The 13404-nt window shown below is 40.2% G+C and overlaps 1 protein-coding gene across 1 annotated transcript; it reads left to right on the top strand.

The window, feature by feature from the left end:
- Positions 1 to 708: 708 nt before the first annotated feature.
- LOC117750426 (myc box-dependent-interacting protein 1) lies at positions 709 to 12417 on the top strand. The gene is made up of 19 exons (XM_034561648.1): positions 709 to 795; positions 1713 to 1793; positions 2081 to 2135; positions 2264 to 2358; positions 3053 to 3148; positions 3361 to 3471; positions 3566 to 3658; positions 3854 to 3939; positions 4128 to 4203; positions 4735 to 4787; positions 5322 to 5366; positions 6099 to 6168; positions 6414 to 6536; positions 8621 to 8641; positions 10377 to 10766; positions 11332 to 11385; positions 11914 to 11991; positions 12109 to 12210; positions 12316 to 12417. Exons 1-19 carry the CDS (start codon positions 709 to 711, stop codon positions 12415 to 12417), a joined length of 1818 nt encoding a protein of 605 aa, XP_034417539.1.
- The last annotated feature ends 987 nt before the right edge of the window (positions 12418 to 13404 follow it).

The raw sequence follows: 13404 nt of genomic DNA, 5'->3' as shown, positions 1-13404 counted from the left end.
CTGCAGAAAAAAATAGGGAAACATTTCATACTTAAAACGTGATGCCTCCACAGTGTCCAGAACTCGTTTGTTCTTTTGGCAACTTGACTGCCGAGCTGCACTTCAGTGATCTACTACTTTGAATGGTTCTCATGTCACTTCACGTGTTACGTAACGATATAATATCAGACTGAGAGATGAAGTGTTAATACACGTATGCTTGGAAGCAGGTCAACGTTTGAATGTTCTCTTGATTGTTTATTTAATGGATTTAACACATTGATCATTTTAGGACTTCATAATCATTATGTTTAAAACTAGTGATGAGAAAGATCAGCAAATATCATTTTTTAGGTAGTAATTGCAGCGTTGTAAAACAGCACAGCGTGTTGATAATGTACGTACAGCTTTACCACTCGATGTCGCATATAGTGTGCAGGTTCCTATGTGGACGCGCAGCAGCATCTGTGCCTTTAAGAGCCTCTCTGACAGCATCCTCCTCTGTCACGGACGCGCACTCGGCTGCTCAACATTTGAGAATACAGGTTAGCTTTCTGCATACACATCCTCCTAAAGATACATCATACCGTCACATAATTACATTTATCCCCATTATTTATCATCTGGACATTGATGCATTTGCCTCAACGGTCGCCGTAGCGGTCCATCCGATCGTTATTGCTCTTATTTCCTTCCTTCCCGCATCCAAAGACAGATCTACGCTACAAGATGGCTGAGTTGAATTTGGGGAAGGGGCTGACCGCAGGGAAAGTGGCCAGCAACGTTCAGAAAAAACTAACGAGAGCCCAAGAAAAGGTAAGAGCTGCTCACCAACGGGTTAATGGGGAACGCTTTTGGGGAATTACCATCCAGGCCTAGCCACGAAGCAGCAGTGACATATCCATCCTCCACCAAGGCAAAGTGTCGCATCACGACATCATAGATGATAAGTGCAGGGATGCTGACGGCCTATCTGGGGATGGAGATGTCCACTTCAAACACATCGTAACTGAAGTCAATGTCATTCAGCGGGCACGTGCAGATTGCACATATCTGAGCCCACTCATAATTTAGCCGATGATGTGTTTCTGGCATTCTAAATTACAATATGGGTATTTCAATGAGTGGTTATCACATAAATGGTAACTGCTAAAAACTCCCTTACATTTTGCCAGCACTATGATGATAATTATTACACATGCTGCAATAGATATAGGTCTACTAGGCCTTGTCTGCGTTTATGCACCTGCACGTTGTGCTCGGAATGAATGACAGGGGGCGCTATTTGTCTATAATAATGTATCATAAACAGTAGAGTGGCCGAAAGAAAACAGATAATGGTGCTTCTGTAAATCCAGTTTGCTTTAAATGTGTGAATGTCCCTGTACTGACAACATGTCAGCCTATGTGAATGTATATATAAATAATGTATACAATGTATACATGCATTATATGCTGCCAATGAGACTTATCTCTGTTATTTGTTTACTTATCATTAGATTAAACAGGATTTGTTTAATGTCCGTTCTGATTGCTCTTTTTGCAACTGATTCATTTTACCCATGAATGCTGATAAATCATATTTGATCTAAGAAAGCAAGAGATCAAGACAATAAAACATGTGCTGTGTCTTTTAGGGAACATGTCCCGTCCTCTGTCATATAACTGAACTAAATAAATTGCTAACCTGACCGTTGGTATTGTCAGTAATGTTGTGATGTGTTAACTGATAGGTTCTTCAGAAGCTTGGCAAAGCCGATGAGACCAAAGATGTTGCTTTTGAGGAGGAAGTGATCAACTTCAACAAACAATATGTGAGTACAGTCCAATTAATTGCACTCTGTTGTATGGCAGAGTCACATTTCTAATTTGCACATGAATTAATAATAATAGTGACTGATTATTGCATACAAAAAAAAAACACATAGCTTGCAAGACTTTTGTGGTCTGTAGCCTCTGTATATGCAAACTGTGTCCCTCTGAAAGGTTTGCATTTGCTGAGATATGTATATATGAAATATGTGCTGGCTCAACAGCCTGTGAACATTGTAGGTTTTTAGTGTTGGGTTCTAAGGCTCAATTTTTGTGTTTCACCCCCCAGACCGAAGGCAGCAAACTGCAAAGGGACCTTAGGGCATACCTGGAGGCAGTGAAAGGTGACACACACAAGCCTTTACAGATCCATACTTGCACGTACAAAGTTGTACATGTGGATGTGGAAACACACACCATAACCAAATATCTATTGATGTTACACTAATGTAGAATGTGTGCTTGTCCTCAGCCATGCACGAGTCCTCCAAGAACGTGCAGTCATGTTTGGCTGACATGTATGAACCGGAGTGGTCTGGCAAGAATGAGGTGGATTCCATTGTGGAGGTCAGAAACCCTTTTCATGAATGAGTTTTAAATGCAGAGATTGCCTGCATGTGTTTTCGGATAAACTGGTTTCCATATAGGTCAGAACCACTTAATTTTATAGTTTATATATTAGTTGATTAACTGAGTGTTTGTGTGTGTGTGTGTGTGTGTGTGTGCTTGCGTGTGTGTGTGTGTGTGTGTGTGTGTGTGCGTGCGTGTGCATGTGCGTGTGCGCATGCGTGTGTGCGTGTGTGTGTTTGTGTGTGTGTGCTTGGCTCTTGATTAGGTTACGCATCACAGCAGCTATTTTGTTCTGCAAAGCTGAGTCCTCTTGGCAGAATTGTCCAAATTATACATGAACATCTCTTGTGAGAGATGTCGATTAGCTCTTTAGAATCTCCTCTGACGGCAAAAATTATATTATTCTTGAAGATACTTTTGGTTTATTGGTTCTTATTTGACAAAACTACAAGCTAGCTGCCCCAAAAAAAGACAATCAGTTAAAAGGGTTTCAGTTTATTCTTAATTTAGATTCAAGATTGTGAGCCAAGACATAGCTGTGGAGCAACAGAAATTAACTCAAAAGTGGTGGAGAAATGTGTCTGGCAAAGCAGCATAGAGGTTCCAGTGAAACAGGCATTCCAAGCAATTTTTTATATAAAATCTGTAATTGTGATTATGTGTGGTATTGTTATGTTCATCCATGCTGTAGGACTGTGATGTGCTGTGGACTGACTACCACCAAAAGTTGGTTTCTAATTCTCTCATCTCCATGGATACTTACCTGGGCCAGTTCCCTGATATCAAGGTAAGCTGTGTGGTTATAGAAGTCCGTAGCAACCATGACCAAAAAGTATTATCATTGAGTGTCCATGCAGTGACAGCCAGGCTTTCCTCCACATATTATTGTGATCTTACAGAAAAAGGAAGGAAGTTTGTGTTTGGAACATGAAATCTGAGTTCTTCCCTGGAGGTGGAGACATTGAATATGACAAAACTCATTGTCCTCTTTTCGTCCAGTCACGTATAGCTAAGAGGGACAGGAAGCTGGTCGATTACGACAGTGCCAGGCACAACTATGCCACCACGCACAAGACCAAGAAAAAGGACGGGGGCATTAAAATTACCAAGGTAAAACTAATTCTAAATGTTTTTGACACAAAAGCATTGGCACATTTCCATAAATAATGTGTTTTATTTGTTGTATTCTCACTCTCTCCTCCAGCCCTCCTCTTTGTTGGAGAGAGCCACCCCAGGCTGGGCTCAGGGTATATTGTCCGCACACAATGTTGCCCAGAGCAGTCTGTCCAGAAACCAGGTACACAATAGTCTCTCTGCACTTTATACTGAAAGGACCGTTGACTATGGAACGATGATAAGGAGTATCCTGGTAGCCCCAGCAGTCAAAGACACATTTAATGGAACAAGGGTTGTTGCTGCTATATATCAACAATGCACGCAGACTCACAGACATGCCCCAATGTGTGTGTGTGTGTGTGTGTGTTTGTCTCAGGCTGAGGATGAGTTGGACAGAGCCCAGAAGGTGTTTGAGGAGATTAATATTGACTTGCAAGAGGAATTACCTTCACTCTGGAACAGGTGTGTATGTGTTTGTGACTGTCTGTGGAAATGGTTTTCTGTTGGTGGATTGTCACTGCTGTCATTACGTGTCACTGTCATTACGTGTCACTTACGGCCGCCCCGCATAGTGTGCCATCACAGGATGTTATGTTAATTCATGCCAGTAATGCAGTCATATACGGCCTCTCTTTCTCTGCCCTTTCTAGTCGTGTTGGGTTTTACGTCAGCACCTTCCAGAGTTTGGCTGGTTTTGAGGAGAAGTTTCACAAGGAAATTGGCCGGGTGAGTCTCATGTATTGATCTCCATTGATGCTGAATTTGGATAAAGAGCAGACAAAACAAATCTACACACGGTGTCAGGTGACAGTTGATGGAAAAGGTCGATAATAGAACTGAATAAAAAAACAAACATGTTGTCAGTTGTAGTTCATTAATTTTTAATTTGTCCGTGTAATTCAACAGTAGGACATTGTTTTTTAATGGACTGCAGAGAGATTATCCTCTGTATTACTGCAGTTTTAAATACTGTCAATTAGACTTTGGACATGATTATGCAAATGAACCATAGAAGACGGACACACTCAGCAGCACTTTGATGATATTACAGAGCACCAAACACAATATATGGATTTTTGTTGCAGATTGTGCATATTGTGCTAGAACAATGTAGGATGATGATGACGATGATGATGATGATGATGATGATAATGATGATGATGATGATGATGATGATGATGATGACGATGATGATGATGATACAATGCAATTAGTATTAGGTATAATATCCAACACCCCTTCTTTCCCCCTCTGCAGTTGGATCAGGATTTGTATGACGTCTTGGAGAAATTGGAGGGTACAGACATGCAGCAAACAAGCAGGTTAGTTTCAATACATACTGTATTCTTTTAACATGGGTAAATATATGAACACCACTATGTACACTACTCTGGGATATGTTGTTAATATTCCACTAAATCCAGTAACCTTGATCTGAAAAAAACCTGGTCTATCTGAAAAAATATCTTTGAAATCCTGGGAATCATTTTAAAATGCCTCATAAATCAATCACTGTGGTTTGTCATTTTAAACACCAAAGAAAATATGTTGAATATCCATGGCACCTTTTGCAAATGTTTGAACCACTTAAGAGCACATACTTCTTAGTGCTTGATGAATGTAGTGTGTTGCATCAGAAGTTGAAATAGTAGTAAATGAAATGGGGAGGTAATTTTAAAGTTTATATTCTTTATGACTTTGCTGGAAGCCAAGAGGAAATATAAACAAAAAAAATATGAAACTCCGTGATGAAAATACTTCTTATCGAATCATGTTAAGCTTCAGGAACAGACAAACACAATGGCATGCATTAACCTGGAGCCAACCCTGAACCCCACTTTCAGAAAAACAGGTACCTGCGGCGCCTCATCGTCAGGAGCAAATAGGAGGTAACCGGCAGCAACTGTGGTAACCATGGTGACACAACTCTTGTCTGTCTGTCCAACTGACCTGTCTGTCCAGCTGTCTGTCTGTCAGTCAGTCTGCAGGCTTGGGAGATTTAAGGAAGAACTAGTGCTTGGTTGTTCAAGTGAATTCACAGACACACTGATAAGAGAATTCTGCTCCCAGAGCTGCAGATATATTTAAGAGATGAGAAAAACTGCATGTTTAACGCTCCACCTGGCAAGACTGTTACATAACAATACAACCCAAAGCGTGAAGTACTCAGTGGGATAATGTATACGGATTCACTAGGGGCCCACAGGACATAAATTAGCCCCTGTGTAATCTATACAGTTTTCTACCTTACTTGATTGCTTTAATGGTGCATATTCCTGGACACATTTACAATTACGGTATAATAATAAAAACCTGCTGACACACTATGAGCCTCTAGCTATTGGCCCCGATCCACTTTCAGTCTTGGTGATGTAGAGCTTGAGGGACGGAAAAAATAGCAATGGAGGGAAGGAAGGTTTTCTTGTTCTTGCATGACAGCTCTTGGACTCTTGTAGAGCATGCCTCGTAACTTCTCAAGTTGTGTTAGTCTTTAGCTGCACTTTTGAACCTTTGACCTTTCTCTCACATTGTTTGCCATCCTGGATACTGTCTCTGTAATCTGTCTGTATCTCTGTTTTTCCCTCCACCTGTCTCTCTCTCTCTCATTCACTCAGTGTGAGTGTAAAAGAAGCATCTAACCACACTCTCAGGCCAGGAGGACCACCACCAATCCCCAAATCTCCATCCAAGGTAAACACACTCTCTCAGGCTGTCTCTGTGTTTAGACTTGTGTCTGCATTATGTCTCCACACAGGTGTGGTTAACAACAATAATGCTGGCAATCCATTATGTAATCAGTTACATATGTGCTCATCCTGCAATGTCCTCTGAGTTTGAGTTCGTCATCTATTAACTTTGAAATCTATATCAATATATATATATATTCACTTGGCTCGAGGTGCAACTGTGTCACCATGCTTCTTTCTCTGTTCTAGCTCAGGCCTGCAATGCCTCCTCCACCCAAGGTGACCCCATGTAAGGAGATGAAAACTGAGAACATCATCAGCCTGTTTGATGCTGCAGCTACTCCTGATATCAACGTCACCTCCCCTACAGAGGTTAGTGAACAGCTGCTGTCCACAAACAGCCACAGCCCTTTAACTTTCCACTCTCCTGCACTAGTCAGAGCCTTTAAGTATTCCTTTGTCTGGCCTGCCCCTCTTCCTACTTTTATTGTATAGTATTCTGTTCTGTTCTGTTCTATTCTATTTTGTTCTATTTTATTTTATTATGTTATGTTCTATTCTATTCTATTTTATTATGTTCTATTCTAATATATATTATTATATCATATTAAGTTATGTTATATTCTATTCTATTCTATTATGTTCTGTTCTATTTTATTCTATTCTATATTATTTTATTTCGTTCTATTCTTTTTTATTTTATTCTATTCTATTCCTTGCCCCTCTATTGTGCCCAGTTAGACAATGAGCCCTCCTATTCCTGTTGTTATCAGTTTGACAGTCCTGCAGTGAGCAGCCTGTTGGACATGGACCTGGACTCTTTCAGTACAGCAACCAAAGCCTCCACAGTCACACAGGTGGATGATTCATGGCATGAACATATAGATCATAGAGAGATCCTCCGCTGCAAGAAATGTCAAGCGTCTCAAGATTGTTTATATTTTATCCAGAAAAGCTTTAAATGATTTTCATGATATTTAATTCAAGAGAACTATGACATCAATTTGAAATACTGGCGAACAACAACAACAACAACATTATCAGTTGCCAGTGCAGTGGTTTGACTAATTATGTAAAAACAAGCTTGATGAGTCTGGATACAAAATGAAATTGCTTGATAAGCTTGGCATACTTTGAGCTGTGACCCACTCTGCTTCTTTCCAATTCACCTAAACAAGAGGTGGATGATGACATGATGATCTATAGAAACCTGCTTTTAGTGACCACTACTTCCTGCTTCAGCGCTATCCACAGATCACTCATGGCATGGAGTGAAGACTAAAGTTCTGCTCTGCTTCTAGTTCTTTCTCTTCAGAACCGTGCAGCAGAACGTAGTTTAAGATACTCATATGACATTGGGTTGTACTTACTTTATCTGAGCATGTTGGGTAACCTCAACCTGACAGAAACTACAGAGAAAAGATGATATTGTTTAGATCTGTTGTGGTTGTGATATTTTAGTAGTAAAGGGAGTCATTACCAGTTATCAGACCATATACAGCATTACAACACAAACAGAACACATATTGTAAACCTATACATATTTTTTATCATGCTTCACGTTTTCTTAGAGGCAGGATTATGGGATTAATGCTATTCAAATTCCTTAATTAAGTTCAGGTCATAAATGGACATGTTCACCCACTGTATCCATGGAGTCCAGTAGAAGGCAGAGTCAGTTTGAATTAGAACAAAGATTATTATAATTATATATATTAATATTAGAAGATGTTGTAACCCTGTATCTAAAAGCATTGGCAGAGCCCTCTACCAAAGGCCCCCGTCACTCCTATCCTGCTCACCAAAGAGGGTGTTGGATGGCAGAAAGCTGTTACTCTACTGTTACTCATAGAGTCCAGTAGAGGGCTCCGCCTGTGCTTATAGAACTACGTTTACAATATCGTAACCTTCGTTAGTACCCACTAAAAGGTTGTTAATTCACTGCAGTCGTGTCACATATTCAATATCATGCTATCAGAGGCTCTCAGGTGTCTTCTTTAGTACAGATATACTGCCAACAGTTGTCTCTTGCCTCATTGATTATTTTTTGATTTTTTCTTTATCATTTGTGTCAAGATACTCCGGTGCAAGTAACATTTTACATTGTTAAGGGCTATTGTGTGTATTTTGAATGGAAATACTGAAATAATGTCAGACTGATTGCAAGATTAAATTAATCATTAGAATACATATTTGTGTTTTGCTGTGCACCTTTCTCCTACTCACTGTGTGCAAAGCTCTCTCTCTCTGATGATGGTCACCTCTTTAGACATACATCATTTAGTACTTCAGACTTGTTGCCCACTCTTCTTCTGCTGGAGATTTACTGCTATGGGCTTCTAGGTTTAGAGCAGGGGACCTGCACTGGAAATGTCTCATTGAATGCAATGAGCAAAAACAAGAGCTTTGTAAAGTTTTTTGTTGTCTCCTCATTTTGTTTCCTCTTGTTTCCACAGCCTGCAAACTGGGACTCATGGGTAAGCATATCCTCTGGGGAAAAACGTTATGTAATGTGTACACATATTGAATTATCATTATGATCATCATCCTCATCAGACTATTCTTATTCATGTTCATAGTAACCATCAATTAATTTGTTGTTGCTTACTTTTACTACTTAAGTAGCCGTTATCCAAGCCCCACCCAGGACATGCTGGGTAGGGACTTATATAATGGTCATTGCTCCATATTAACCAGCTTTTCCATAAATGTGTCTCTTTCATTTGTCCGTGCCAAATCTGTTTGTGTCGTCTTTGTGTCTGCAGTGCTTGATGTGATAACACTAAACACTGAAGAGATTTCTGTACAGCACAAATAGAACTTGGGAATGAGTGTGGGTCAATTCAGTTTCAAATGACATTTTACACTGTTATATACAGTATATATTGAATAAACATAAATGGTGTATGATATACAATCCTCTCTTGTGAGGGATCTCTCTGTACTACAGGTGCGGTAAGCACAGCATATTGATGATAAACAGTGTAGGCTTCAATAGACCCAAAAGCCATAGGGTCGATTTTAAGATACCACTCACATCCAAAAGATAACACACTTCCTAAATAGAAATAAAAAATCACATCTTTGTGAAATGATTTGTAACTGAATCCACCACCTTTCTTTCTGTTTCCCTCCTATCCCTGTATGTTCACATGTTGCCCTCACAGAACATGTAACCTTCACATGTTAGCTCCATGTGACACACAGGGGACAGTTTTGTTCTGAAATGTGAGTGAAGTTGCTCATGTTTTCAGTAGATTGTTTCATGGAAATGAGACTAAACTAATGAGAGCTAGTGGGCAACTTCACAAAGCCTTGCTTGCAACTTGGCATTCCGACCATTAAATAACCTTTTTGAACATCCCTATCACTGTAAGAGAGATGTGTCTCAACAAACATACAGTTATACTGTATTAGAGCTTGAGGCAAAACAGTGATGGATGAAAGAACGAGACTTCTTCTCTTACAAAGCTGCCTTCCTCTTTCTCCATCTGAACATAGCCGTGGGAATGAAAGCTATGCTTGCAAACTACACGCAGAAGATCCGACATCTATCTTCTGATGGGAAAAGGCTGAGTTTTGCGTTTCCGTCTTCTGCTGCCACCCTTCCTTATCTTCATGTGTCTTAGTTTGCTCCGAACCTTCTCTGTAAAGGTTAATCAATCTTCTTGGGTCTTATGATGATGATCATGATGATGATGATGATGGTGATGATGAACTCCTCCCATCCCAACCGAAGTCCATGGCATCTTTCATGGCCCGTTTCAAAGATATGATATGATATAATATGATTAGCATAAGATATTGCAAACACGTTTCAGTTAACGGGTTAAAGCATAGAAAATCCCCCCGTGTGGTCCTTGAATGTTTGAACACACTTACTTTTTGAATTACTTACCCGCCATTCCCATAATACAACCCTTATGCGCACAACTAGTGCAATATATCCATAAATTTCCTAATCCCTCGTCCATCAAATATTTTTGTTTCCCTTAGACCACTGTTTAGTTCATATGTTGGACATATCCTCAAATGCCCTCTTGTCCATTGTAATGATGAGCCCTTAATCTGGCCTTAAATATCTATTATACCTTGCTTTTGTGTCCCTTGCAATTTCCTCAACCATTTAGTTTATGAATCACTTATAATACCCAAAAGGTAAATTATCTTTTTTTACCTCTGACTCCTTGAAACGTGATCATTGCACCTCAGCATGAGGACAGTGATGCACAGGAAGAGGAGACCAAGCAGAATTATGACCCCGTGGCTGCTGCCACAGACGCCTGGGGTGATGATGGTTCACAGCCGATCCGCTATGACCCCATAGCAGCTGCCACAGAGGGCTGGGGGGATGACGGAACCCTACCGGCTCGCTATGACCCTGTGGCTCCGGCTCAGGAGGGAGGGGGGGATGATGAGGACCAGCAGGTTCATTGCGATCCCGAGGCTGAAGCCCAGGAGGACAGGGGCGATGATTGTGACCAGCTGGTCACAGAGGTGCCTACCCCCGAGGATGAAACACCTGCAGCTGAGGCTCCAGCTGAAGTCGCTGAGGAAGACACCACACCAGCTGCTGCTACGTTGGATGATGAAGAGGGTCAGGTAACCGAGGGGAGAAAAAAAATGGAGATGCATCTGGACGAAAAATGGTCGATGCATCGATTTTTGAGGAGGAGATTTGAGCATGAGGTACTGGAAAGAAACAAATGATAGGGAGATACATTATGAATGAAAGCTGGAGAAACGGATAAATCTTGAGATGGAAAGATTTAGAATGCATTTGGACCAGCAGCATGGATGCATCAACTGTGATACATAGGGCAAGTTGGAAAGGAATTGCTGAGGGAAAGTGTATAGATATCTGATTCTCAATACACACAACTAATCACAATAACTGCTAAACAGAAATCCATGCACATAGTATGCTGTGCAAAAGCCAGACCTGTATGGGAAATGTGCATTAGTGGCCATGCTTACTATCTATGCAACATACGTGTTTGAATTAGCCATGACTTTGCTATCTAGGCATTGCAGCTTGTCTCCTTGTCTGTTTTTGTCTTGTTTGTCTGCTCTTCTTTCTTTAATGATTTCCCCCTTCCCATCGTTAATTTGTCTCATTCTTTGACCTCTCTCTCTCTGTTATTCTTCTATGTCTCTCCTCTACCAGGGTGAGTCTGCAGCAGCTGCTGCAGCACCCGAGGAAGAAGCATTAACAGAGGAGGTACCTGCAAGACTACTATGACATGCAATAATTGATAATAACCTATCAATAAAATTATATAATATTGTATTTACAGTATATATACTATACCAGGAATATTATATATTGTAATAGTATACATATTTATATTATCAAGAGCTTAGAGCTTATTATGTTTTATGTGACTATATGGCATCATGTTTCTTATCACATCTTATCATTTGTCTCTAATGTGTAAAAAATAAAAATAATAATAATAATACAAAAAACATGTTCTTAAGGTGCTGGAAATATTGTGAGGTGACTTTCAATTTAATTTAAAATACAAATTATATTTTACTGCATCCACTACCACTAGTGGTTGTTTTCTAAAAAACATTTTCTAAAACCAAGTATTCCTTTTCTTTGGTAATGAAATAGTTAGTCTTTTATATTAAAGTGGGCTGGCAGATTTGTGTTAAGTCATTTTCTACTTCAAAACTAAAGTCTCTTTAAAAGATAAAGACAATTCACACCCCAGGTCATTAAATGGAGCTTCTGTATTTTCAGACGCCTGAAGTAGCAAAAGAATCAACAGAGGTAGTAGCATCAGATCCCGAAGAAATGCCTGCTGGCTTCTTGTTCAAGGTAAAACAAGATACAGAAAGTAAATCTCAGTGCTGCTGAGCACCTACTTCTTAATCCAAATATATATTGTACTGTAAATACATGTTGATCATTCATGTTAGTATTTATGTGATATAGCTCCAGGTGATGCATGATTATGCTGCCAACGACACAGACGAACTGGAGATGAAGACCGGTGATGTGGTGCTGGTAATCAAGTTTGACAACCCTGACGAACAGGTACACACACACACACACACATACACACGCACACACACACACACACACAGTTTTGTACTGTGGTGTCACAGTGAAGTATCTCTATTTGCATGTCTGTTTTTTTAGGATGATGGCTGGCTGATGGGAATGACGCAGGATGACTGGCTGCAAAATAAAGAAAATGCCGCCAAAGGAGTATTCCCAGAGAACTTCACCCAGAGGCTGTGAAAGAGGTGGACATGACATCATTCCAGCTCCCTTCTCCATGTCTCTCTTCCTCTTGCCTCGATCCTTCTTTCCCTCTCTTGCCCCGATACTGTATCTTTACTAGGACTTTGGCCATAGAAGCAGAGCTGTCACAGCCCAGGCAGAAATTATGAATTTCTAAGGTCTGCTACACTGTGCTAAAAGTGGATCTTGGCATTTCGGTGGATTCCTTTCAACATTTACAATTATAGATGTAGCCATTTCACAGGTCCCACTCTTTGTTGCCCTGCTTCACCATACTGAAATAATTGATAAGATAATCTTGATCATACAGGAGATATGCAGGAACAGTTGCCCCTGCAATGGCTACATTTGCAATTGCATTATAATGTTTTATTCTTAGTCATGTCTCCACATAGACTTGCAAAGGCATATTTCACCACCATTAGAGAGAAAATCCGTTTTGAGACGTGCTTTTGTTCATCTGTGGGATTGAAAAAGTAAATCATTATGACAAAGTATCCTTTCCACACATACAGTATAGGCCTGAGCCCTAAAATCTGTTTTTATAAAGGATGGGGTGTATTTAGTAAAGGCAGGCTGACAGGAAGGTATGGAGTTCTCAGTTGGTTTAGAAACATTCATGCAGTAGACTTAACACACTGAAAAAGTAGAACCAAATCCAAGCTGGCAACTTCCCCCAGTCAAACTGAGAGACGACATTTGAACACATGAGGTGCAGAATCAGCACCAAACAGCACAGAAACAGTGAGGAATTTAAATGTTAAAAAACAAAACAAAATTGGCATTCTCATGAACAACTGGTCTTGAATTTAGCCACTCACTAGTGTTGCTGAGGCAGGTCGCCATCTTCTTATGTTCAAGTGGGTTTTTGAAACAAATCTCTATTTTTGTCAATAGTTTGTTTTAGCCACATGTGTAGCCATCAAGTGTCGTTGTTTTCCTAGGGCATGCAGGTTTCCTCACCTGTGCCCATTTGATTTGTGG

This window comes from Cyclopterus lumpus, chromosome 21, assembly GCF_009769545.1.
Source record: "Cyclopterus lumpus isolate fCycLum1 chromosome 21, fCycLum1.pri, whole genome shotgun sequence".
Classification (NCBI taxonomy): Eukaryota; Metazoa; Chordata; class Actinopteri; order Perciformes; family Cyclopteridae; genus Cyclopterus; species Cyclopterus lumpus.
The sequence above is the reverse complement of the archived record's forward strand: the minus strand, read 5'-3'. Positions and strand labels throughout refer to the sequence as shown.